At 47.8% G+C, this 22,559-nt stretch overlaps 10 protein-coding genes across 10 annotated transcripts; 5 read left to right on the forward strand and 5 right to left on the reverse strand.

Annotated features, from left to right (window-relative positions):
• Positions 1 to 1,907: 1,907 nt before the first annotated feature.
• On the reverse strand, positions 1,908 to 3,226 carry N7466_006023 (uncharacterized protein; the record flags this gene model as incomplete). The annotated part of the gene is made up of 4 exons (XM_057165420.1): positions 1,908 to 1,973; positions 2,037 to 2,654; positions 2,714 to 2,854; positions 2,912 to 3,226. 4 exons carry the CDS (start codon positions 3,224 to 3,226, stop codon positions 1,908 to 1,910), a joined length of 1,140 nt encoding a protein of 379 aa, XP_057021019.1.
• A 919-nt stretch (positions 3,227 to 4,145) lies between these two features.
• Positions 4,146 to 4,757, forward strand: N7466_006024 (uncharacterized protein; the record flags this gene model as incomplete). Its single annotated transcript, XM_057165421.1, has 1 exon — positions 4,146 to 4,757. One exon carries the CDS (start codon positions 4,146 to 4,148, stop codon positions 4,755 to 4,757), a length of 612 nt encoding a protein of 203 aa, XP_057021020.1.
• Positions 4,758 to 5,038: 281 nt separating this feature from the next.
• Positions 5,039 to 7,594, reverse strand: N7466_006025 (putative G-patch domain protein; the record flags this gene model as incomplete). The annotated part of the gene is made up of 7 exons (XM_057165422.1): positions 5,039 to 6,073; positions 6,135 to 6,481; positions 6,531 to 6,591; positions 6,648 to 6,841; positions 6,904 to 6,979; positions 7,054 to 7,343; positions 7,459 to 7,594. 7 exons carry the CDS (start codon positions 7,592 to 7,594, stop codon positions 5,039 to 5,041), a joined length of 2,139 nt encoding a protein of 712 aa, XP_057021021.1.
• A 1,356-nt stretch (positions 7,595 to 8,950) lies between these two features.
• Positions 8,951 to 10,778, forward strand: N7466_006026 (glycoside hydrolase family 13 protein; the record flags this gene model as incomplete). The annotated part of the gene is made up of 2 exons (XM_057165423.1): positions 8,951 to 9,425; positions 9,496 to 10,778. 2 exons carry the CDS (start codon positions 8,951 to 8,953, stop codon positions 10,776 to 10,778), a joined length of 1,758 nt encoding a protein of 585 aa, XP_057021022.1.
• A 299-nt stretch (positions 10,779 to 11,077) lies between these two features.
• N7466_006027 (molybdopterin synthase catalytic subunit) lies at positions 11,078 to 11,620 on the forward strand (the record flags this gene model as incomplete). Its single annotated transcript, XM_057165424.1, has 1 exon — positions 11,078 to 11,620. One exon carries the CDS (start codon positions 11,078 to 11,080, stop codon positions 11,618 to 11,620), a length of 543 nt encoding a protein of 180 aa, XP_057021023.1.
• Positions 11,621 to 11,881: 261 nt separating this feature from the next.
• N7466_006028 (SCO family protein) lies at positions 11,882 to 12,951 on the reverse strand (the record flags this gene model as incomplete). The annotated part of the gene is made up of 3 exons (XM_057165425.1): positions 11,882 to 12,003; positions 12,060 to 12,384; positions 12,472 to 12,951. The coding sequence occupies 3 exons, from the start codon at positions 12,949 to 12,951 to the stop codon at positions 11,882 to 11,884; spliced, it is 927 nt and encodes a 308-aa protein (XP_057021024.1).
• Positions 12,952 to 13,348: 397 nt separating this feature from the next.
• N7466_006029 (NAD(P)-dependent oxidoreductase) lies at positions 13,349 to 14,083 on the reverse strand (the record flags this gene model as incomplete). The annotated part of the gene is made up of 1 exon (XM_057165426.1): positions 13,349 to 14,083. One exon carries the CDS (start codon positions 14,081 to 14,083, stop codon positions 13,349 to 13,351), a length of 735 nt encoding a protein of 244 aa, XP_057021025.1.
• Positions 14,084 to 14,530: 447 nt separating this feature from the next.
• Positions 14,531 to 17,128, forward strand: N7466_006030 (uncharacterized protein; the record flags this gene model as incomplete). The annotated part of the gene is made up of 2 exons (XM_057165427.1): positions 14,531 to 15,082; positions 15,146 to 17,128. 2 exons carry the CDS (start codon positions 14,531 to 14,533, stop codon positions 17,126 to 17,128), a joined length of 2,535 nt encoding a protein of 844 aa, XP_057021026.1.
• A 1,569-nt stretch (positions 17,129 to 18,697) lies between these two features.
• On the reverse strand, positions 18,698 to 19,577 carry N7466_006031 (uncharacterized protein; the record flags this gene model as incomplete). Its single annotated transcript, XM_057165428.1, has 2 exons — positions 18,698 to 19,098; positions 19,175 to 19,577. 2 exons carry the CDS (start codon positions 19,575 to 19,577, stop codon positions 18,698 to 18,700), a joined length of 804 nt encoding a protein of 267 aa, XP_057021027.1.
• A 1,134-nt stretch (positions 19,578 to 20,711) lies between these two features.
• Positions 20,712 to 21,770, forward strand: N7466_006032 (nucleotide-diphospho-sugar transferase; the record flags this gene model as incomplete). The annotated part of the gene is made up of 1 exon (XM_057165429.1): positions 20,712 to 21,770. One exon carries the CDS (start codon positions 20,712 to 20,714, stop codon positions 21,768 to 21,770), a length of 1,059 nt encoding a protein of 352 aa, XP_057021028.1.
• Positions 21,771 to 22,559: the final 789 nt, after the last annotated feature.

The raw sequence follows: 22,559 nt of genomic DNA on the forward strand, positions 1-22,559 counted from the left end.
TTTAGAAAACTGCACATATCCTTACAGTTTTAGGGTCTATAGAAAGTCCACAAGCTGAGAAAATCCTGAATGTTTAGAAAGTCTTGAAAAACTGCGCATATCCTTATAATCTTAGGGTCTGTAGAGAATTCATTCACAGGGTCCTCCGGGCTTCCTTGACTTTCCGGAAGTTTCCGGAAGATCCTAACAAACTGCGCATATCCTTATAATCTTAGGGTCTGTAGAGAATTAAGAGGTTCCGCCGGAAATACTGGACTTTTCAGACGATTAGAAAGCCGCTCATAGCCTTACAAGTTTAGGGTCTATAAAAGATCCACAAGCTGAGGAAATCCTGGAAGTTTGGAAATTCCTGAAAAATTGCACATATCCTTATAAACCTAGGGTTTGAAGCCGGTCTATATCAGGAAGTTCTAGATATTTAAGACCGGTTACAGATATTTAGAATAAATTTCCTAGACTTCTATACCAGTTTCAAAAACTGCGCATATCCTTATAAACCTAGGGTCTGAACCAACCTAGGGTCTGAACCTGGTCTGAACCTGGTCTATATCAGGAAGTGGGTTCAAAAACCGCGCATATCCTTATAAACTTAGGGTCTGAACCAACTTAGGGTCTGAACCAACTTAGAGTCTGAACCTGGTCTGAACCTGGTCTATATCAGGAAGCAGGTTCAAAAATTGCGCATATCCTTATAAACCTAGGGTCTGAACCTGCCTAGAATCTGAACCAACCGAGAGTCTGAACCAACGGGGATTCAAAAACTGCGCATATCCTTATAAACCTAGGGCCTGAACCTGGTCTATATCAGGAAATTCTAGATATTAGGACCAGGTTCAAAAACTGCGCATATCCTTACAAACCTAGGGTCTGAAAATGGTCCATAAGTTCTAGATGTTTAGAACTGTTATGGATGTTTATTACGAAGCCCTGGATATTTAGAAAATTACACGTATCCTTACAAGCTTGGGCTTAGGGTCTATATAAGATCTACAGGGTCCGCCGGAAATCCTGGATTTTCAGATGACTAGAAAACTGCGCATATCCTTATAAGCTTAGGGTCTATAGAAGGTCTATAAGCTAAGGATACCAGTATCCTGGATGCTTAGAACGGTGCAGGACGTTTGGAATGAACATCCTGAATGTTGAGAACGAAAGTCCTGCGTTGAGAATGAAAGTCTTGCGTTTAGAACGAGCGTCCTTCGTTTAGAATGAACGTTCTTCGTTTAGAAAACTGCACATATCCTTACAAACCTACATAGCTTCTAAAGACGGTCCACACCAGGACGTTCTGGATGTTTATCTAAAAATTACGCATAGTACCCTTACAAGCTGTCTATAAGAGACTCAGAGGTTCCGCCGGACTTCCTAGGCTTTCCGGGAAATCCTAAAAAACTGCGCATATCCTTATACGCTTAGGGTCTATAGAAAATTCACAGAGTCCGCCGGAAATCCTCAATATTTCAGACGAATAGAAAGCTGCGCATAGCCTTACAGGCTTTCAGCACTTTGATTACAATAATGTTCTCTGGCGTGGTGCTAATTCAAAGCGGCGCGGAAGAGAAAGATATGCCATTTTCCTTTCAGCTTGCAAAGAGAGGAAGTGGGGTTTCTTTCAATATAGCGATTTTGATCATGGCAATTTCATAGCTAATCTATTAGTTTTTATTTCTTAGATCCAATTCTTTCTCCAAGTCATCATCGTGATAAGGATGGTAGTCATTGGCTTCTAACCCAGAATGCCTGCACAAAACCTGGAATGGAAACAAGGCATGTATCAGTCTATATGATGTTACCTGGTACAATTAAGATATTAATGTATGTAGCTTCTCATGAACATCCGCTGAGACGCCACGGTCTTTTGACAAGAAGGATGATGAAAAGTGAAGGGGGTGAATAAGAGCTCTCTCTCATCGTTGAAAATAGATCACCATAGCCCGATTCGTCTGTTTTGCGACCCAGCTAATCTGCTCCGCCTGTAAACGCAAATCCGAGCTTTGAAGATTTCGCAAAAACGGAAGAAGGTGCCAAGGACCCACCAAGGGAGCAGATTGCCTGTGTGTATGGGTGACCGGTCGTGACTCGGCAAAAGGGTACGTAATTAGATCTTGTTTTAATCGCACCGATTCAGTCTGGCTACCCAAGTAGTAAGGCACAGACGCACAAACGTCATCGGCCATCTTGTTGATGGTCAATTGTATAGCAGCTGCTTTGCTTCCATCGGGATCACTGGCAGGGAAGAGGCGGAGACATTCGAGCATGATGCTCTGCACCAGAATGCGGCAATCGCGGTAGGTATTCCATGTTGTGGCTACCCACATGTCTGTGTAGCAGTCGCAGCGGTGAAGATATAGGCCGGCTTCACGAACGGACTTGGGTATGATAGTTGCAGGGACGGAATTCCAGTGTTCCGGGATCAGGTAAGTCCACGATACCAGGTTCGTGTCTATTTGCGTTGCTTTGTCCAGGAATGATTTGACTTCTGTCTCGTTGAGGTCTTCAGCTTTCAATTTCTCCCATGACTGGCGAAGGCTTACTGTCTCTGCAGAGGCAAGAGAAAGAAAAACACGAGGAGAAGGAGGTGTCTTGGGGAGAGAAAGCGGCCAAACTTTTGGTATTGGGACCATTGGAGTCTCCAGGCCACGGGTAGTTTTAATCTAAGAAAGCTGTGTTAGAAAAACGATCAAACACACCTGGGCAGGTTGGTAGAACGTACAATTTGAGCTTGAACAGCATTATGTAAAATCGACGAGGATGGACCCTGGATTCTCGCGGGTTTCCGACTATTGACAAATGCTATGGCACCTTTCAAATGGTCTTTCATTGGCATTTTCCAATCTCTCATGGAAAGAAATTCCTATTTTGTTATTCAATCAGCTGGAGTCGCTTAGAAATTGAAACAAAAAATACATACCTCGTACGTTGACAGCATAAGAATAGACATCAGGACATCCTCGTATTCATTTGCATCATTAGAGAATAAGGTCTCTCTGATTTTCGGCAAAGCCTGAGTGAAGAATTGTTGCGAAGACCTTAGCAAAGAATCTTGCCCTGTCCAAGCTGCTACCGTAAAGAAAGCAACGGCCAATGTGCTGGTATGTAGATGGGATCCAATGCCAGCTTTGGAGAACATCTCAGGCAATATCTCCATGAAGCCATTGCGAATATCTGGATCCTTGGGTAGGTAAAGAAAAGAGTTGAAAAATAATGGGATAACGACGTCTTCCATGGGCTGGTAAATATCTGCAGGGAGCGAATTTACGGGCCAATGGTTGTTGGATCTTGAGTATAGCATAGGTGACTGCGATTTCATCGAAGATACTACCTCCAGTGTCTTCTTTTCTTGTTTAACTGGGCTGGCACTGTTGCTCGAACTCGGAGACACCTTCGATGTTACTGGTTTTTTGAGAAAAGAGGAGGTGTGGTCCCTCAGCATTACATCAAATGGATGTCGATATCCTGGACATGAACGGCCCGTCCTTAGGCATGCTTTACAATTGGGCCGAGTTTCATCGCACTATAGTATAACGTTCAGTCTTGTGATTCATCTACGATAGTATAATAAGAAACTTACCTTGATACGTCGAGTTCGGCAATTTTTGCACCCAGTGCTGGGTTTTCCTTGATACACCATTTTGTATATTCAGGATTCTGAATGATGTGGAGCCGTGGACTTCAGGCGATCGCGGCTATCAATCGATCGAACGAACTGGCTAGTGCCCAGCTGAGTGCACAAGCAAGCGGGGCTCTATACATTCAAGTATGTTTCATATCCGCGGGGAACACTCTAATTCCGATGGACTTGACAGTGGACAAGGATGAGCAGTACGGATTGATCATACAACAACTCCAATACATGCAATTTGATGCAAAAGCCACCGACAGAGCCGAGTTCGTAGTTGCCAAATTGTGTCGTTTCGTAGAATCGTCACCCGTGCGAGTCACCTGACCGATCCGCGCTATTTGCTCCGCCTCCGCGGATTGAACTGTCAGGACTCACGGACTTGTTTTATCCGAACGTCCGATAACCCCGACCCCTCTGCTTTGACTCAATTTGCATTCTGAAAAGCGAGTCGACTACAAACGGTGAAGCACACATTCGGATACCTCCTCCATTGGGTCATATCTCTTCCATCACCTATCCAGCCATGGTTTCTCTCTTCGGTTGGGGCTCCAGCTCCAATACCGACTCCAACGCCGCAAAGCCTCAAGAAGCAACACCCTCCCAAAGCCAAAACACAACGCAGTCTCTTCAATCAGCACCATCGCCGACCGAATCATCACAATTAGCGCAACAATCTGCACCACCCAGCAACAGGAACCTGAAGCTCTTCCTCGGCGGTATTGCCTTTTTCTCCCTCTCCGTCTGGGTCACACGCCGCGCCGCCATAAAGAAACGCATCGAATGCATTCCTCCCTTCTATTCTAGCTCATTATACTTCCAACCGAAAGTAAATGGGGCAGGCGAGGCTTTCGAAGCCCTCAGTCTAGCTTCCCTCAATGTCCTCTCGTTCGGCATGCTGACCACCGGCGCGACGATGTACGCCCTCGATATCAATGGGCTTGACGATGCGCGGCGGTTCATGAGAGTTGCGATGCAGGGAAGCATCGATGAAACTGGAAAATCAGATGAGCAGTTGGAGAAGGAAGTAACTGAATGGGTGACCGATCTACTTGGCGATCGGTTCACCAAGCAGTTGGACAAGGAGCGCGCGAAGAAGCAGCAGGAGCAGCAGTTGATCAGCGAGAAGAGCAATTGAGGCATGCAAGCTGAATAATTCCCCTGCAGTATATGCCCTTCACACTCTACTCATGTCTTCCTTCTATACGATACCATTCCACTCTTGTACATTAGTCCGTATGCATTTTCCGGCATACTTGCATGATCGCATGGGCATGGCGTTGCCAATTGCAGTCTTACGATGAAGGCTTGTTAAAAAATAAATTATTTTGATTCTGGGATATCATTTAAAACTAGAAACTATCAATGTTATTAAAAGAAGCTTTGGAGAGCTGAAATTCCATGTCTGCGGATAGACCATCACTTGTTCATCTGGTCATATCGTTGACGAGCAGTCTCCTTGGTCTTCTCAAGAAACTCGTCGTAGCGGCCTCGAGTATTCCGTCCTGCTTCTTCAACTGCATCTCCCAACTTGCTGCCCTGTGCTCCCAGCCCAACACCCTGTGCGTAGACCTCGGTAGCGATCGGGGCCGTAAGTCCAGTTCCTTGCGCGCCAAGACCGGAGCCCTCAGACCAACCCATCTTGCTAAGAAGAGAGGCACCCTTAGAAGTGGACTGTACCGGGACCTCTTCTTCTTCCTTCGGTGCAGCTGGTTTCGGTTGAGAGCCAGTCTTTCCTGGACCGAAAGCCTTTCGGCGTTCCCTTGCACGATCCCGATATTCCGCACCAGCTTGCATGATTCCGTGTTTTATTAACTTTCGCATGCCGCGCGCTTTTAGTGCCTCGTCTTGGAGGTTAGTCCGGTGAAGCTCACTGAGCCGTTCGTGCCGGTTAACATTGGCCGCTGATTTGAATTGCCTCATGCATAGGTAGCAACAGTTTCGGTTCAGATCAGCGTATGATTGAGAAGGTGGACCTTCGGATTCAAGAATACCGCCGTGTTCCAAACTCCCATCGGGAAGGGCCCTATCGCTATCCTGGGAAACGCCATGGAGTTCAGCATGACGGTTACTCCAAAATTGGAGTTGGCTTGGCATGGCGAGCTTCTTCACTTTCTCCACATCTGCAGCTTCAGCCTTTCGCTTCTTGGATTTTTCGGCCTCTTTATTAGCCTTGGAACCCTCTTGGTTTCCAGTGGACTTTTCATTTCTCGTTCGGCTGGGGCCGGATTCTTCGCTTGAAGTTTTGAGTTCAGTCACGAACGCGTTGTCGTCCCAATACATGAGCTTCAGGCTAGGATTGTTCAAGGGACTGAAAGTGAACCCGCTCATGGCGGCTGTCGGGTCCAATACTGGGACAAAAACACCTGCGTGGATATAGGTGATCATGACCGGTCGAGAAGAGATGGTAAACTTGTTGAACGAAGTAAACCGAGTAACAGCAGCTTGCGCTTCCTTCAAAAGTTGAGCGAGTGAGTATGTTTCATGACGAAATGGGGCAGGCGGATCAACATACCATCACGTTTGCAAATTCAGCAAATCCATAACGCCAGCTTTCATTTGTTTTACGGTCACGGACGAGCAAGACACGACGAATAGAGCCCTCGCGCGCACCTAAGTTAGCATCTCCAGTTGTTGATGCCACTTTAGCTCCCTTCTTTTGATTTCCTGGACCACCGTCATTTCCGGGAGTCGGACGGTATAATTTCGCAACACCCTTCGCAAGAATCTCCTCGGTGACAGAAGACTCCAATCCCCGCAAAAGCAAGAATTGCGAGGGCTGGTTTTCAGGAGCTGCGTCATTATCACCATTATTCAAGGGTCTCTGTACAGGGACTCCAGGAGCACCGGCAGGTGGTAGTTCTAGTAATGGTCAACATATATACGTGATATCACAACGATTGAGACGAACCTGGCCGAGGCGCATTGCATCTGAAACATTTCATGCGGGTAGAGAAATTCAAAACTGCACACTAAAGACAGGAGCGTCAGTTTAAGCATTGGCGTGCTGCGTATTAAGCAAGCTTACCATCCGGCAAGTCCAGTCACCTTCAGCTTTCGCGCGAACTCGGTCTTCTCTCTCCCGGCTATACGCGATGCGAACTTTGGTGCTCTTTTCAGCGGAAGGGCCATAGAGGTAAATGAATGGGTGGTTTCGCTCTAAGAATTCCCTAGAGTCATCGATGCTATGAAATCGCAGAAAGCCAAGTTGTCTGGAAGCCTCTGTACAATTCACTTTTGTAAGATTGCGTCAATCAAACAAAGATCTTGCCCGCATCACTCACTTGTCTGTCGGTCTCGAATTACTCGAACGTCGTCAAGTTGAGGAATATGGTATGCATCACGAAGCTCAGCTGCGATCTGTTGGGGTGCGATCATAAAGTCAGTCTCGTAAAATCCCCCAGGTTTGTTGAAAATTACTAGAAACCACTCACGTCATCTTCCGTCATATCGACAGGGAAGCCCTCCATCATGATCTCACGGCTTTCCTGGCCAAAGTGAGGCTGGCTTTGTGGACTGCGGCTGCGACTATAGTCCAAGTCTCGGTTGCGGTTGCGGTTGTAGTCAGGCGATTCGTAACCTTCTCGATCCCGATCCCGGTATGACTGTCTTCCTCGTCTAGGAGGAGATCGGGAGGATCCGCGCCAATGTTGGCCTTGGTTCCTGTAGGGTGCCATGGTGTCTTGGTCGGTGGGGTGTTCGGGACGGCGGTTGCGAGAGCGATCTTTTGAGTGAAAACGGTAACCAAAGTCATCAGTAATCTTTCAACAAGAATAATACCCAGCCATTCAAGGCCGCATCGTAACTCAAGTATTATTTTTCATGGGAGGTTCGTATACCACCAGGCGATCGCGATCGCGAGTAGTCATCGTACATCCGACCATCTCGTTCTTCGTCGTGTTCATTCCGATTTACATAAGACCGGGCAGGTGGGCCAGTATAGCCCCTGCTCTCATCTCCATAGGGATGCGCCATGATTGAAGCTTGCAGGAAGGGCCTACAATGATATGAAAGAGAACGAGTTCCGGAGCTCTCGTTGCTGATACGCGATAACATCCGGCAGAACATTGACACCGCCCTACGATGCTTAGTTGTTTCTTTTACTATTAGGCCTGGCGGCTGGCCCCTGGGTACTTTATACTCTTAACACCAACTTTATAGGTCTCCAGGGCTCTCTCTTTACTGACTTTTTTTATGATTCTCGTACCTGGTACCATACCTACCTCAAGTACCTAGTATGTACTGAGTAGGTACCAAGTAGGCACTCACCTCAAGTACTGACTCCTGACTCCTGAGCATATACCCATTCCAAGTATTGAGTAGGTACGCAGCACGTACATGTAGAGGGAATACATAGTACATATATTGCGACGTCGAAATTGCATTGATCAATAGGCAGATCTAGATGTCCATCAATTGAGGTTCAATGTTATAAACAGCATTGAATTGATTCAAATGTTGTCACCACTTATGCACTAGTATTCTTATTTTATTTATCCTCTATATAAGTGCATACTCTGAGCCACAGTAAATCATCCACATTCCCAAACATTGAATGCTCTACTCATACCCTTGAAGCTTGCTGAAAGCACAATGCTTGTTTAGGAAAACCTCATTTTTGCTGATATTGAATATAGCAGGACTGCCAATCAACAGAAGAACAGACGAGTCTTGGATCGCAGAACTGCTTCTCGCCAGTGCTGAGGATTTTGACAAATTGTGCATGAGGAACCGGCCGTGGATTCATGAGAAACTGCGAGTGTGGGAGAGAGACTGTTAATATATGTATATCCCTCCAATATTTCTTAGTTGGCTCTCAGGCACCCCACCCCCGCGAACTAGCATCGAACCCATCGCATTCCTCAACAAGCAATGCTCTCCGGCAGAGACTCGTTATTGGCCGACAGAGTTAGAAGTTGCTTGTGTGGTATGGGCGGTTCGGAAGATGCGACATATGGGGTGGAAAGCTCAGAAAAAGCACATTGTCGTCATCGGTACCAGCGGCGAGGTGACCCACTAACTGCTGAGGTGTATGATTTGGACACGGCAGCAACTGCAGTGAGAAAGTGAATTTCTTTGGTGCTAAAAATGGGTCAAATTGAATTCCACCAGAACCAGACGATCGGCAATGCATATCAACCATAGAGAGTCCCATGATTCTCCGCAGTGCCCCGCGGTGAGGAGCTACGTGGGTACTTGCATCGGTCCTGAGAATGCCACTCTTACTTATAAAAACCGAGAACCCCGAGGCCACTTCCAAGGTTTGACCACCTATACATCTCCTCGGAACTGATTGACATCCCTATACCACTAATTTCAATCCATTTCACCATGGCGACCCCTACAAAACCACAAAACCACCGAGCTTGGTGGAAGGAATCTTCAGTTTATCAAATCTGGCCCGCATCCTACAAGGACTCCAACGATGATGGCATCGGAGACATCCCTGGTATCATTTCCCAGCTTGATTATATCAAGAATATTGGTGTCGATATTGTTTGGTTGTGCCCTTCGTACAAATCTCCACAGGTAGACATGGGGTACGACATTGCCGACTACTACAGCATCGCTGATGAGTATGGTACGGTCGCGGATGTTGAAAAGCTTATCAAGGGCTGTCATGATCGGGGAATGAAGCTTCTTATGGATCTGGTTGTGAATCACAGTAGTGATCAGCACGAATGGTTCAAGCAATCGCGAAGCTCTAAAGATAATGAGTATCGCAATTGGTATGTCTGGAAGCCCGCTCGTTATGACGAGGAGGGGAACCGCCAACCTCCCAACAATTGGGTGTCGCATTTCCAAGGTAAAAATACTCTTCTTCCAAAAATGAGAATCCGAAAATTGAATATTGTGTTAACGATTGAATTACCTAGGGAGCGCTTGGCAATGGGACGAACTCACTGAAGAGTACTATCTCCATCTATATGCAACAGAACAGCCGGATCTGAACTGGGAACACCCACCTGTCCGCGATGCAGTGCACGATATTATGAGATTTTGGTTGGACAAGGGCTGTGATGGATTTAGAATGGATGTGATCAACTTCATCAGCAAAGACCAGCGATTCCTCGATGCCCCTATCAAGGACCCCCGCACACCATGGCAATGGGGCGATAAATGGTATGCAAATGGACCTCGGCTACACGAGTACTTGCAGGGACTCGGAAAGATCTTGCAGAAGTACGATGCTTTCAGCGTTGGCGAGATGCCGTTTGTCAAGGACGAGGAGGAGGTCCTCAAAGCTGTCCAGTTCGACCGTCATGAGATCAACATGATCTTCAACTTTGAGCACGTGGACATTGACCACGGTCCATACGACAAGTTCGAGCCAGGCAGCTGGAAGCTCACGGATCTCAAAGACTTCTTCCAGCGATGGCAAACTTTCATGTATGCCAACGATGGTTGGAATGCCCTTTACTGGGAGAACCACGACCAGCCGCGGTGCGTTGACCGTTACGTGCATGCTAGCGAGGAGAACCGTGTTGTCGCGTCGAAAATGTTGGCCACTGCTTTGGCCCTGCAGTCTGGCACACCCTTCGTGTATCAGGGACAGGAGCTAGCAATGCGCAATGTGCCCACTTCATGGGGTATTGAGGAGTACAAAGATCTCGACTGTCTCAACCACTGGCACAGAATCTTGAAAGAACGACCGGATGACACTGCAGCCCACGCAAGTGCTCTTGCAGAGTATCAAAAGAAGTCTCGGGACAACGGTCGCACTCCTGTTCAATGGTCCTCTGCTCCCAATGGTGGATTCACTGGTCCCAATGTCAAACCTTGGATGTCCGTCAACCCCGATTTCGTGACCATCAATGCTGAGGCTGAAGTAAAGGACCCCAACTCTTCATATCACTTCTGGGGCAAAGTGCTTGGACTTCGCAAGAAGTTTCTGGATATCTTTGTTTATGGAGACTGGGTGCTTATTGACCAGCCGAACCAAGAGGTCTTCGCCTACACCCGACAGTATGAAGATGACAAGGCGCTGGTTGTGTGCAATTGGACAGAAAACACCGTTGACTGGGATGCTGCAAGCCACGGGATTGACGGCGTCAAGGCCGTACTGCTGGATAACTACGATACCGCGAAGGCCGTCCAGCAGTTCACTGGAGGGCAATGGTCTCTGCGGCCATATCAAGCTGCTGTTTTCTTGGTGTAGGATGACAACCATCACATCAATTGAGATAGAAAACCACCATATCCTGGAAAAAGCAAATTGAAACCATACATCTAGATCAAAGAAATCAGTTCAAACAGACGAAAAACATCCATAGAAACACATCGGTGCTCTCCGCCACTATCGGACCTCACTTATCCACCGTTCCCCGCACCCGATAAGCCCCAAATCATTACACAAAAAAAGCTACTACCATCCCAGACCTTCAAACCAAACACACCTGACTCCTTAAGCCTCCAATCCCAAATCTAAGCTCAACCAGCGGAAATATCCCTTCCAAAATGGCAACCGAGCAACCACAAACCCCCCTCCCAGCCCACCTGGACCCAACAACCTACCCCCGCACCCACCACAGCCCATCCAATAACATCCACCTAACACTAACCTACGACCCTCTGGACGCAAACAGCTATCTCGAACAAACATCCTCCCCCAAGGCCGGCGCAAACGTTCTCTTCCTCGGTACAACGCGCGACACGTTCGAGGGTCGCCCGGTCTCTCAGCTCAGCTACACATGCTATCCGCCTCTCGCATTAAAAACCCTTACATCTATCGCCGAGGCTGCTATCGAGACACATCAGCTGATAGGCGTGAGCATTGGGCATAGGATGGGTGTTGTGCCGATTGGCGAGGCGTCGATTGCTATCGCTGTTAGTGCGGGACATCGGGGTGCGGCGTGGAGGGCTGGGGAGGAGGTGCTGGAGGCTTGTAAGGAGAAGGTGGAGATTTGGAAGAGGGAGGAGTTTGTTGATGGGGGGATGGAGTGGAGGGCTAATGCTGATCGCGATGCGGAGGGGAAATTGGTTTCTGCGGAGAATTGTTGAGGCGCTTGGTTGTGGGCTTGGAGGTTGAGAGAAACTTGGGACGGTTTGGTTGGGCGCTCACCATACCATGCCGTGGTATATCGAGGTCCGTTTGTTGTATATTATTCAATGTTTACTTCGAGTGTAAGGAAGTGAGACTACATAATTGTCTGTTCTATAAAATTGCGAGCCCAGAGCATACCGGTGCTCGATCGATGGATCAGTTGAGCAGGGTATTTGTATTTGACAGTATTGTACAGTGTTGCTTCATATGGAGACAGATTACTCGGTCTTCATTGGTCGGCCCTCTCGCTTCCAGTCGTTGATGTGCTCCAGAATAACCTTAGACGCGGACTCGACGGTATCCTGTCGGCCAATGCACTCGACGAAGTCGTTATCAGGATCTATTAAGCTAGTTAGTTTTGCTAGGCCACGGATTTTCTCTTGGGTTACAACTTACCCATCAGGTAGAAGTAGATGCTGTGATCAACCAAGTAATCCTCGCCAGGCTTGGCGTCTCGGGGAGTACTGAAGTACACACGGTACTGCTTGCAGACGTTCTTGACCTGCTCGTAGGTACCAGTCAAGCCCACAATGCCGGTGTGGAACTCCTGGAGGTAGGCACGCAGAACCTCGGGAGTATCACGGGCAGGGTCACAAGTGATGAAGACAGGCATGAAGAGCTTGGGATCCTTAGTGGTCTCGTTAACCTTGTCGATGATCTCAGCCATCTTATCCAGCTCGTCGGGGCAGATATCAGGGCAATGAGTGAAACCGAAGTAGACCTAGAACACAATTCAATTAGCACCGAGCACCCCCTAAAGCCAGCGGAGCTCTCTAGGCAGAACATCGATCCATGCACATCAACTCACAAAGCTGTATTTTCCCTTCAGATCCTCGGCCGTAAACTCCTTGCCGTCCAAGTCCTTCATGACAAACGGACCGCCAACCTTGGGCTTACCAACACCCTTGCTCATCTCCGCAATGCGTTTCCGCTCCAAGCGCGCCTTCTCCACCCGGAAATAAATCACCATACCGGCGCCCGTGATGATGAACAGCAACGCCGCCTTCCACGAGAAAGGACCGGTGGAACTGCGCTGCTTCATCTGGCCCATGGTCTTGGCACGAGCTCGGAATGCACTGGTCGAGAAGTTGTTGCTATTGCGGGCGGCGAGCATGCTCTGAATGTTCTGTGTGCACCGGGGCCGTTGCGCTTGAGTGTAGGCGCGGCATTGCGAGTGGGTGGAGGCTCGGAGGCTAGGGAGGATTTGTTGTGAGCGGATGGGCTCAATGGCTGTCAGGCGACGGGTGGCACGGCTGAAAAGGCCGGTCGCCAGCTTTGAGGACGACATGGTTGTCAGGTTGATGTTTTGTCGGGGAAGATCGAATGGTCCGCTGCGGATGTGAACTTGAGAATCGTCAGATCAGTTCCCCATTGGGAATAGTTTAGTGCCTGAGGCACCCAAAGAATCTACCAAAGCGTCAATTTTTGTTTGACTTCCACTTGGCTTCAAATATCTACTGGCGAGGGCATTGAAGCTTTGATAGGGGCCGAATCTCAGCTCCGGGGCTGGAAGTAATTATTTTATTTTATCAAGCGTGATTTAATCGATACGTTGATGTATGTAGATCCATATATTCTTAATAATTAAGCACAAGATATATACTAATTGAACACACTGCAAACATTCAAAAACATCAAGACTGCCTCAAGTGCTCCGAGCTTGTGCAAGCACTCAATTGCTGAAATCAGGTGGTAATCGACACAATTTTGTTGAGGTACTTCTTCTCCTCTTTAAAGACCAGATTCTCCGCAGTCCATTTTCCAGCATCCTCCCTGGAAATGAAATAACCAATCTCCAACGACTCTCGTCCAGTCTTCGGGTCCTCAACGCCAACCCGAACGCTTTTGTTGGTAACACCATCAGTCAACAAGCTAGCGCGAACAACGGTAAATGGCTGTCCACTTTCGATAAAGCGATTCTCCATAAGCTCCTTGTCTTCGTGCGCAGCTTTAAGGAGCCATCCATAGATTGGCCAAAATACCCATGGGTAATCACGTCCGAAGTTGGATAGACCGGTAGTGCTGAAGGTGACAATGTGCGGGTTTCCAGTAGCGCCGCTACTTCGCAGATTCGTGATGGCCTCGACCATGATCGCGGCGCCTTTTCTGCAACACTCTGGGTCTTCGGGACTTATGCCGCCCTTGGGCCGACTACCGATGGTGGATACAATCACGTCGACGAGTCTTTCTCCCTTATCGTCGGCTTGAATGCATTTGGTTACTGCACTCAGATCATGTGCATTGCCTTGAACGATCTTGAGGTTGGGCGTTGATTCGAGGGGGATGAGAGCTGCGAGCTTGGCAGGGGTTCGACAGAGGGCGATACACTGATGACCTGCTGCGAGTGTGTGCTTGAGTGCGGACAGACCGACACCGACGGTTCCGCCGAGGAAGGCAACTGTTTTGGTGTTGGAGCTCATGTTGTTGGTTGATATCAAGTAATGAGGTGATGAAGTTTTGGGTTTGAGTATTGTCAAGAAGAGAAAAGGTTGATGTTATTGGATTGTATTGTAATGTTGTGATGACTGAGATTATGGACATGGAGCTGGATCCATGGCCCTTTTATATTGAATTTCCCATGACTTCCCCCACCTTGCCATGCCGAATGGTGTCCGAGTATAGTGACCGTTGGGTGAGATGATCTCGCTCTTTTCTCGCGTCCAATGAGAAGCTCCACTTGAAAATCTTCGAGGGCCTGGACCCACACTATACCCGATTGGATGCGAGGCTGCTTATGACACGAAATCCGGGCACCTCTTCAAGTTCGAAAGCAATAATCATCATTGTCGGTCAAGTAACCGAATGATCTAATCTTCAAATGATGACAAAATTATCATGAAGAGAACGGGACCGTGCCAAGGCCCAAAATGTCACATCCGCGCGAGTCAGGTGTAGCGCCTAGAGGGGGTGCGGCCGCCTCGGCCCCAGAGGCCGAGAAACACGCGAGCTTCCCTGCAGACAAGGATCAGAATAAAGCCACGCCCGCACGCGCGCCGAACCCACGTAGCTGCGTGACCTGCAGGAGTCGGAAGGTCCGTTGCGATAAATTCTCGCCTTGTTCGAATTGTCGTCGCGCGAATATCGCTTGCATCTATCCATCTGGCGATCGTCCGCCGAGATGGGTCCGGCGTCTTGAGCGCCCGGTTACGGGGGAAGTCATGGAGAGACTACACCACCTTGAAGGTCTCGTAAAAGAATTGACGGGCCAGTTGGAGCAGGCACATGCTGCGGCCAAGTCTCCTACTGCGTCGTCTAACTCCCCTGGGAGCTCCACCCATGACAATGAATTTGCCTCTTTAGGAAACACATCCTTTGCTGGTCCTGGGAACGTTCCAAGTAAATTCGGCAGACTGGCTTTAAACGATGCCAGCCGGAGTCGGTATATTGGAAGTGGTTTTTGGTCATGGGTCAACGATGAGGTATGCCGGTAACGACGAGGTTGGTTAAAGAACTCTTTGCTAATGAGCCATGTCTACATGTAGATTGGTGACTTGAAGACGGAGACTGGAAATATTGCCACTCGTGAATATGAATCTTCAGATGACGATATGTCTTCAAAGACTCCATCTACCCAGGAGCTTGGACGAACGCCATCTGATCGACATGCGTTCATCTTTCGGCACAATCTTAATCCTTCTACTCCTGACATTAGAGAGTTTCATCCACTGCCATCGCAAATACCATTTCTGCTCAACGTATTCTCGGAAAACGTTAATGCGATTGCGCAAATTGTTCACATGCCCAGTACCAGCAAGATGATCAGCGAGCTACGAGGCGATATGTCGAAACTCACGCCGTCAAACGAAGCCTTAATGTTCTCCATATACTACGGCGCAGTAACCTCCATGGAAGAAGAGGATATCATGCTGAATTTCGGCGTTTCGAAACAACACTTGAATCTCAAATATCGCCTTGGGTTGGAACATGCCTTGGCCAAAGCTGATTTTCTTAACGCACCTGACCTAATCCTCGTACAATCACTTGCTAATTTTCTCCTTCTCGCTCGGCGACACGATAGTCCTAGATACATCTGGATGATGACAGGAATTGTGATCCGCATGGCTCTTGCCCTCGGCCTACAACGTGATGGCTCCCATTTTGGATACCTGACCCCCTTCGAAATTGAAATGCGTCGAAGAGTTTGGTGGTGTCTATGCATGATTGACGTGAGAGCATCAGAAGACCAGGGGACTGATTTCACCATTGCCCTGGGCAGCTTCGATACAAAAATGCCTCTCAATATCAACAGTGTCGACATTAGTCCAGAGTCCACCGAAATGCCAACAGAGCACGTTGGACTGACCGATATGTCTCTCACGCGAGTCAACTTTGGAATCGTTGATGTCTCAAAACAAATGGTGGCTCGCAGCTCGAAATCAACCAGCTTGGAGGAACAAAGCCATTTTCTAGATGAGATTTATGAGCATTTACAGGTTGGCTTCCTCCAATACCAAACAAACTCCGAGACGAACATAATGTATTGGATGTCCGTTGCCATCACTCGTCTAGTCATTGGAAAAATGACTCTCTTGGTTTATGTGCCTGTCCTTTTCGCATCCCCAAACGAGAACCTTTCCGAAGAGATCAGAAACAAGCTTCTAGTTGCGGCCATTGAGGTTGCTGAGTACAACCATGCTTTAAACGCCGAGCCTTCCTGCCGCCACGTCCGTTGGGTCTTTCAAACATATACACATTGGCACGCTATCGTGTACATCCTGATTGAAATTTCGCGGCGTGCATGGTCGCCCATAGTTGAGAGGGCTTGGTTAGCTCTCCACAGTGCGTGGCTGATTCCGACTCAATCACACATGACAAAGAACCTTCGAATTTGGGTTCCTCTGCGAAAATTAAGAATCAAAGCGCAGCAACATCGTGATTCTGAGCTAAAGCGACTGCGTGGTGACCCCAGTGCCGCTGAAGCTCTCGAGAGACAGGATAAAGAAATTCAGCAGCCCTCAAGCCCTGGATCTTTCCCTGATAAACATGATCCGACAGATGCTTTCGTGTTAAGATGGCGACAACTGCTAGTCAAGCCTGATGTGGTGCTTAGCAACACTGAAGCTCTACATACAGTGGAAGCATCCGTCAATTTGGCAAATCTGGGCAACAGAACCACCGACTCGGGATCTGAGCAAGCTTATCGGGCGCAAGAGAGTTCTCATATGAATCAGGATCTGCCCTGGGTGAAATCAAATCCTATTGACCCGCCCCTGTTACCAGGTCACGATATTTACCCCGTGCAGGATGTCACACGCGATTTTTCCCAGGGCCAGGCTGACCAAGGATTCAACCCAAGCGTCATCCCTTGGCTATGGGCAGATGATGGCCTTGAATACCCAGCTATGGATTCAATAGACATCAATATGGATCTAGATGGGAGCGATGTGGACTGGTACAATTGGGTTGAAAGTGCCCAAGGAATGGAGTTGAACTTTAACTCGAGTGGAGCTGGAGCATCGGGATAGGGATAGGGGTAATGAATACGATCCTCAAATCAAAAAGCAGACAGAGGCTCGGGGACCGCCAGGCGATGCATCTCTTTCTGAGACTCGTCGGCTACATGCTCGTCAACTTTTGGTTCATTCAGAACTGGATAGGCATCAGATCCAGTAGCATTGACAATTGGATGCAATTTTTGATCATTTCAACCTTGAGGTTGGAAGCAGTGGGCTTAGATATCCTCAGGTTCTCACATCAGTCTCGCAAGAATATCTCAACCTTGTATTCATGGAGTTTGAAACATAACGATTGCGCCGCAATCATGCTATTCAATGTTGGGAATATCCATTTATGACTGTTAGTTGATGGCCGAATAAATACTAGAAGTTCTTAAAAAGCGTCTTTAAATGCTCGGCAGCACCATCAAAAGGCATGGAATTCTATTTTAAAACAGCGATATGTCCAAAAGCGATCGTTAACATTTGAATGTCAGGATACGTGAGAGGGGAAAGAAAGTTTGAAACACTCAATGGTGGAGATTTGGGAGTTTTTTGAGTGCTTGAAAGTCATGGTGTATGGCGGCCGATAGAGGCCACCCCTAGGTCATATCCCAATTTCAGTTTCTAACTTCACCGCCCTGTTTCCCGTATTGTATTTATCATATATAGGAATATCTTATGGGATTTGATCCAAATATAGGTCACTTTTAGAATAGACTTGAGAATAGACTTGAGAGTAGACTTGAGAGTAGACTTGAGAATAGACTTGAGAGTAGACTTGAGAGTAGTCTTGAGAGTAGTCTTGAGGATAGACTTGAGGACAGACGTGAGAATAGACTTGAGGATAGTCTTGAGAGTAGTCTTGAGAAGGGACTTAAGAATGGATTTAAATTTTATATGACTAGGATCTCAGCCTCTCTTTCTTGCCAGTTGTTGTTATATGCAGCGCTGAACTGCCTGAACATAATGGAGTTCAAAAACTAATATGAATTTGGAATTACTCGTAATTTACTTTCTGCCGGTCGGAAAGTTGAAATTGGGATTTGACCTAGGGGTGGCCTCTATCGGCCGCCGCAGTCATGGTGCACACTTTTTGAAACCCAGAATTTGTCTCCACACCCAGAATCTGCCTGTGAAGACAAATTCGGTGCCTACGCCGCATTTGTACGATACGCCTAGGTACCAAGATGATACATTAAACTCTTGATTCAGGTCGATGAAAATTAACATTTACCACGTGGGTCTTCCAATAACTAAGTGCTGAAGGGTATATATAGTATTTAATCAATCGACCTCTGCTGCTTCAATCGCCCTCGAAATGTGCTTGCCAGAGTATTAGTGAGGTCATTAGATGCAGGTTAAAAGCCCGACATGCACTACGACCCAACATTTTCCAGCGTAAGGAATATCAACATTCGTGGACCAACATTGAATTCATAGTCGCACCAAAATGGTGACTTAACAGTAAAAGCCTGTTTGTGACTTTGTGTTGATATCAATTGATGTCACTTAGAGCTGTGAATAAATTTTCATGTAGTCGCCGCCAATTCTTCCAACCGCTGGATCACGGAGAGTAGGAAATTGCACCCTTTCCACTCATGCATAGTGGGCAGGAAGCTCAGCAGCAAAGACCTTTCTGTCTTCTCCACTTAGTTCTTTGGGAGATCCCATTGTCCGTGGATCGTTCTTTGTCCCAGCGTCACTAGGAAGTTCTTGGGGTGGCCCATGGGACCTGTCGTTGTCCACTGGCGAGGACTTCCTTCGTCGGATAAGAAAGAACCATATCAAAGCAAGCAAAATACCAGCTCCAGCTACACCACCAACAACACCACCAGCAATGGCACCCGTGTTGCTGTGGGAGGATTTGTCGTTAGTAGCCACACTGGTTGATTCATTTGTCGCTTCTGCTCCAGCCGTGTTTGTCGTTGTCGGCGTCGGTGTCACAGTACCATGAGTGGCTGTCTGGTTTTGAGATGCTTGAGTTGGTGTGACAGTAACTATTGTGAGGCTCAGAATTGTCAGACAAGCTTATCGTCAGGAAGGAAATGATTGAGGGTATAGATAAAAACATACGCGACGTGACTGGGGTCGAGGCTGAAGCCGAAGAAACAATCGACGCTGCTTTCACATCGTACGGTTCGGCAGTAATATTGGCCGTACAGCCAACATAATTGTAGCTGTCGATTATGAATCCATTCAAGTCGCTGGAGCAACAAAAGTAATTGCGCGTTACTGAAACATAGTAGAGATCCGCTGATTCGTCTGCACAGTGCGTATGGCCTACCAACGAATCCTCACAGTCGTCTGTTGATGGGCAGCATATCGAAGTACTGGATGAGCGAGGACAATAGGTTGAACCAGGACAACAAGCCCGCTCCGTGTTCCATGTTGAGCCACAGTCTACCTCGCCAGTCGAGCATGATCCATCTCGACGAGAGGCGTAGCCATATGGGAAAGTCAACGAATCGTTCGCCATTTTATTAATCAGTGGCAAAATGGAGCTTGCGTAGTTATGGTGGATTAGGGAGGCCCCGTCGATGGGGTAATAAGAGCGAAACAAGGGGTTGCAGGGCAGGCTGGACAACCCATCAGATGGTTGACTTGAGACACGGCAGTCGAGTGAAAGAGTCGATCGAACGTCAGAGAGAGTCGAACGTCTGGGTTCTTGCCCAGGTAGGAGCACAGACAGACCAGTCGACTCAAGAGATTGCTGAAATTTAGATTTGCGGTTCCTTGGAGCCGCATATAACGTGAGAATTATAGTGGAAAAAAATATCAGTCAAGGCCTGGGGAAAGCCACCTAGAAAACTATCACTACGTAGCGGGTAAAAAAGGGGAAGTTGGCGCGTACTAGTATGTTTGGAAACCCTGTGTAGCGGATATTCCTCGAGTGCTGTGTTCAAATACTTGGCAAGATTGGGAAGGATTTGCCTGCATCATGGAGCACTTGAGATGAAAGAGGGGCAAGTCACAACATGGACCCACCACCGTAATTAACGTCTCAACCAACACCTGAATGCCTATGAAACATCGAATATTTTTCTTTATGCATGTTGCTCTTCTGTTGCCATGTGCTCCATACGGGCTACAGGCACTTATGGAGTATGTTCCCCCGGAATTCTCACGAACAAGATGTTCGGCCTTCCAAGTTTTCAGATGATCCGGTAACTTAATCACATTTCAGGGGCGGCTAAATATTGGACTGGGTTCTGCGATTGGTGTTAAGTAGGTCCCGCATTTAAGCACAGGCCGCAAGGCTGCGATCGTTTAGATTGCGGTCGTGCCAGCGTGCCAGCGTGTTTCATTCCTCCGGAGCCATTACGCCCAGAGATACACTCCACTTGGCGCCCGAGAGCTGATCCCTGAACCCTAACCTAGACCTAATCTAGACGTAGAGCGGTTAGACCAGTTTTGGAAACCCGGCGCACCCCACCGCATATTAATTACTAGATTCATACAGTATTGAATGGAAAGCCTATTTCTGGCTGAGAGGCACGTGAGGTTTCCTGACCCCCGATTTCGACCTCCTGCGCATATCTCTCACTCCAGAAGTGACTGCGGAAAAACAAACGAAACGGGTGCTGAACTCGTTCAGAATCCCAAACCCACCATGATCAGGCTAAAGGGCTTCGCGATAACTGACTACTCTCGCAAGGGTCTAGTGTCTCTAGGCGGCATAATCATATTTCTCTGGGTAATCACGACGATACATTTTGGAGGGATATCGAGTACCCTTTCAAAGGCACATCTGGAATTCAACCAAAATCCAAAAACTCCAAAGTATGCCTATGCAACAATCATAACCGGAGAAGGCGACCCGGAGTATCCCGACGTGGAAGAGCCGTATCTTTGGGCGACGCGCCTTCTCACCTTCCAGCTCTTGCACAATCCCCGAACGCGTGGAAACTCATCAGACATCCCACTACTGGTACTCGTTACGCCAGAAATCCCACAGAGTCACCGTGATATACTCACAAACGACGGTGCGACTGTCTTACCCGTCGAGAGTCTTCAACGAGAATGGATTCATCCGAAGTGGGGTCGATGGAGTGATGTGCTCGCAAAACTGAATCTTTGGAGGCTCGAAGAGTATGACAAAATCGCTTTCCTCGATGCGGATTCGGTGGTCTTTCGCCCAATCGATGGCATCTTCAATCTTTCATCTACCGACATTCTTCCAAGCACCAACGGAACAAATGAGACAGTGATAGCCAATCTGCCCCCCGACACCGCCAGAAAAATGCCCCATGAGTATATGTTGGCTGGAATTCACGACCTTTGGGTGGAACAATACAATGAGCCTCCGCCGGAAGAACTGTTCTACGAATCAAACAACTACCTAAATGCTGGATTCTTCGTCTTGCATCCTTCCATAAGTGTTTACGACTATTACGTCGCGCTCCTAGACACTCCCAATCAGTTTAGCTCGGCATACCCCGAACAAAACTTGTTGAACTTTGCCCATAGAACCGACGGACCTATGCCTTGGAAAGAGCTGGGCCATGGATGGAATTCGAAATTTGGCAGAGAGACTGACTATAACAATGGCCTGCGGACTATCCACCAGAAATGGTGGCGTGCAAGCTACGAACGATTTTTGGATGATCGGGTCACTGAGTCGTTGCAGGAAATGAGGGACTACATTGCTGCCAAAAATGGAACAATTTGAAAATTCCACTGTATATAATAGATGATTTCGTTTCCGTTTATCTGTGAAAGAAAGAGTTTGTCCAGCTCGCCAGCGGGTAGAAGTGGGGGCCAACTTTATAGCCTCTTGGCGCCCCCCAATGAGGTCCAGTGGCCCTCCTCCATGCCCCGTACAGCTATCTTACAATACCATCGTAGGGTCCTACATGTGGGTACGGAGTACGAATTACTCGGATGCCACCTGGGGCACTTTTGATGGCCCTGTACTTTTGTATTTTTGCCACCTGAGAATTTTGTATACAAATTAATGAATCCCGTGCACAGTACGGAGGTATGGGCATTGGTCTGACTCTTATGAAAAAATGAACAGCTGAGAAAAAAGATCGACAAAAGTGGTTGAACCAGACTAGTTGCATCTCGCTTAAAGAGAGATGGGAGAAGCGATGTAGGGGGTCCCTGCACTCCGCCGATCTCCCCCTTCCAGCCATCTCCGTTCCCCGAGGAACCCATAGAAATTTTCAACTGTTACGCCATATGAGGTTAAAAATTCGCAATCAAGAAACAGGATCATTTATTCGGAATATCTTAACATTCAAGTTGAAAATTTGAAGCATTCCTGAAGGGCCCCCCCAATGTCTAGCCTTATAGGACATGCGCCCGTGCGGGAGGAGCCGCTGGACATCTGAACTGATACTAAAGAGGCACCTGGGTTTGTATGTAGGCAACGGCCAGGACAAAACATATTTCTGAGCTTTCTTCACTCGCCAAAAGCCCGAATCTACGGGAGCGCAGCACTGAAGTCATTCGGTAT

This window comes from Penicillium verhagenii (genome assembly GCF_028828195.1).
Source record: "Penicillium verhagenii strain IBT 33310 chromosome Unknown utg000006l_segment0_segment0, whole genome shotgun sequence".
Classification (NCBI taxonomy): Eukaryota; Fungi; Ascomycota; class Eurotiomycetes; order Eurotiales; family Aspergillaceae; genus Penicillium; species Penicillium verhagenii.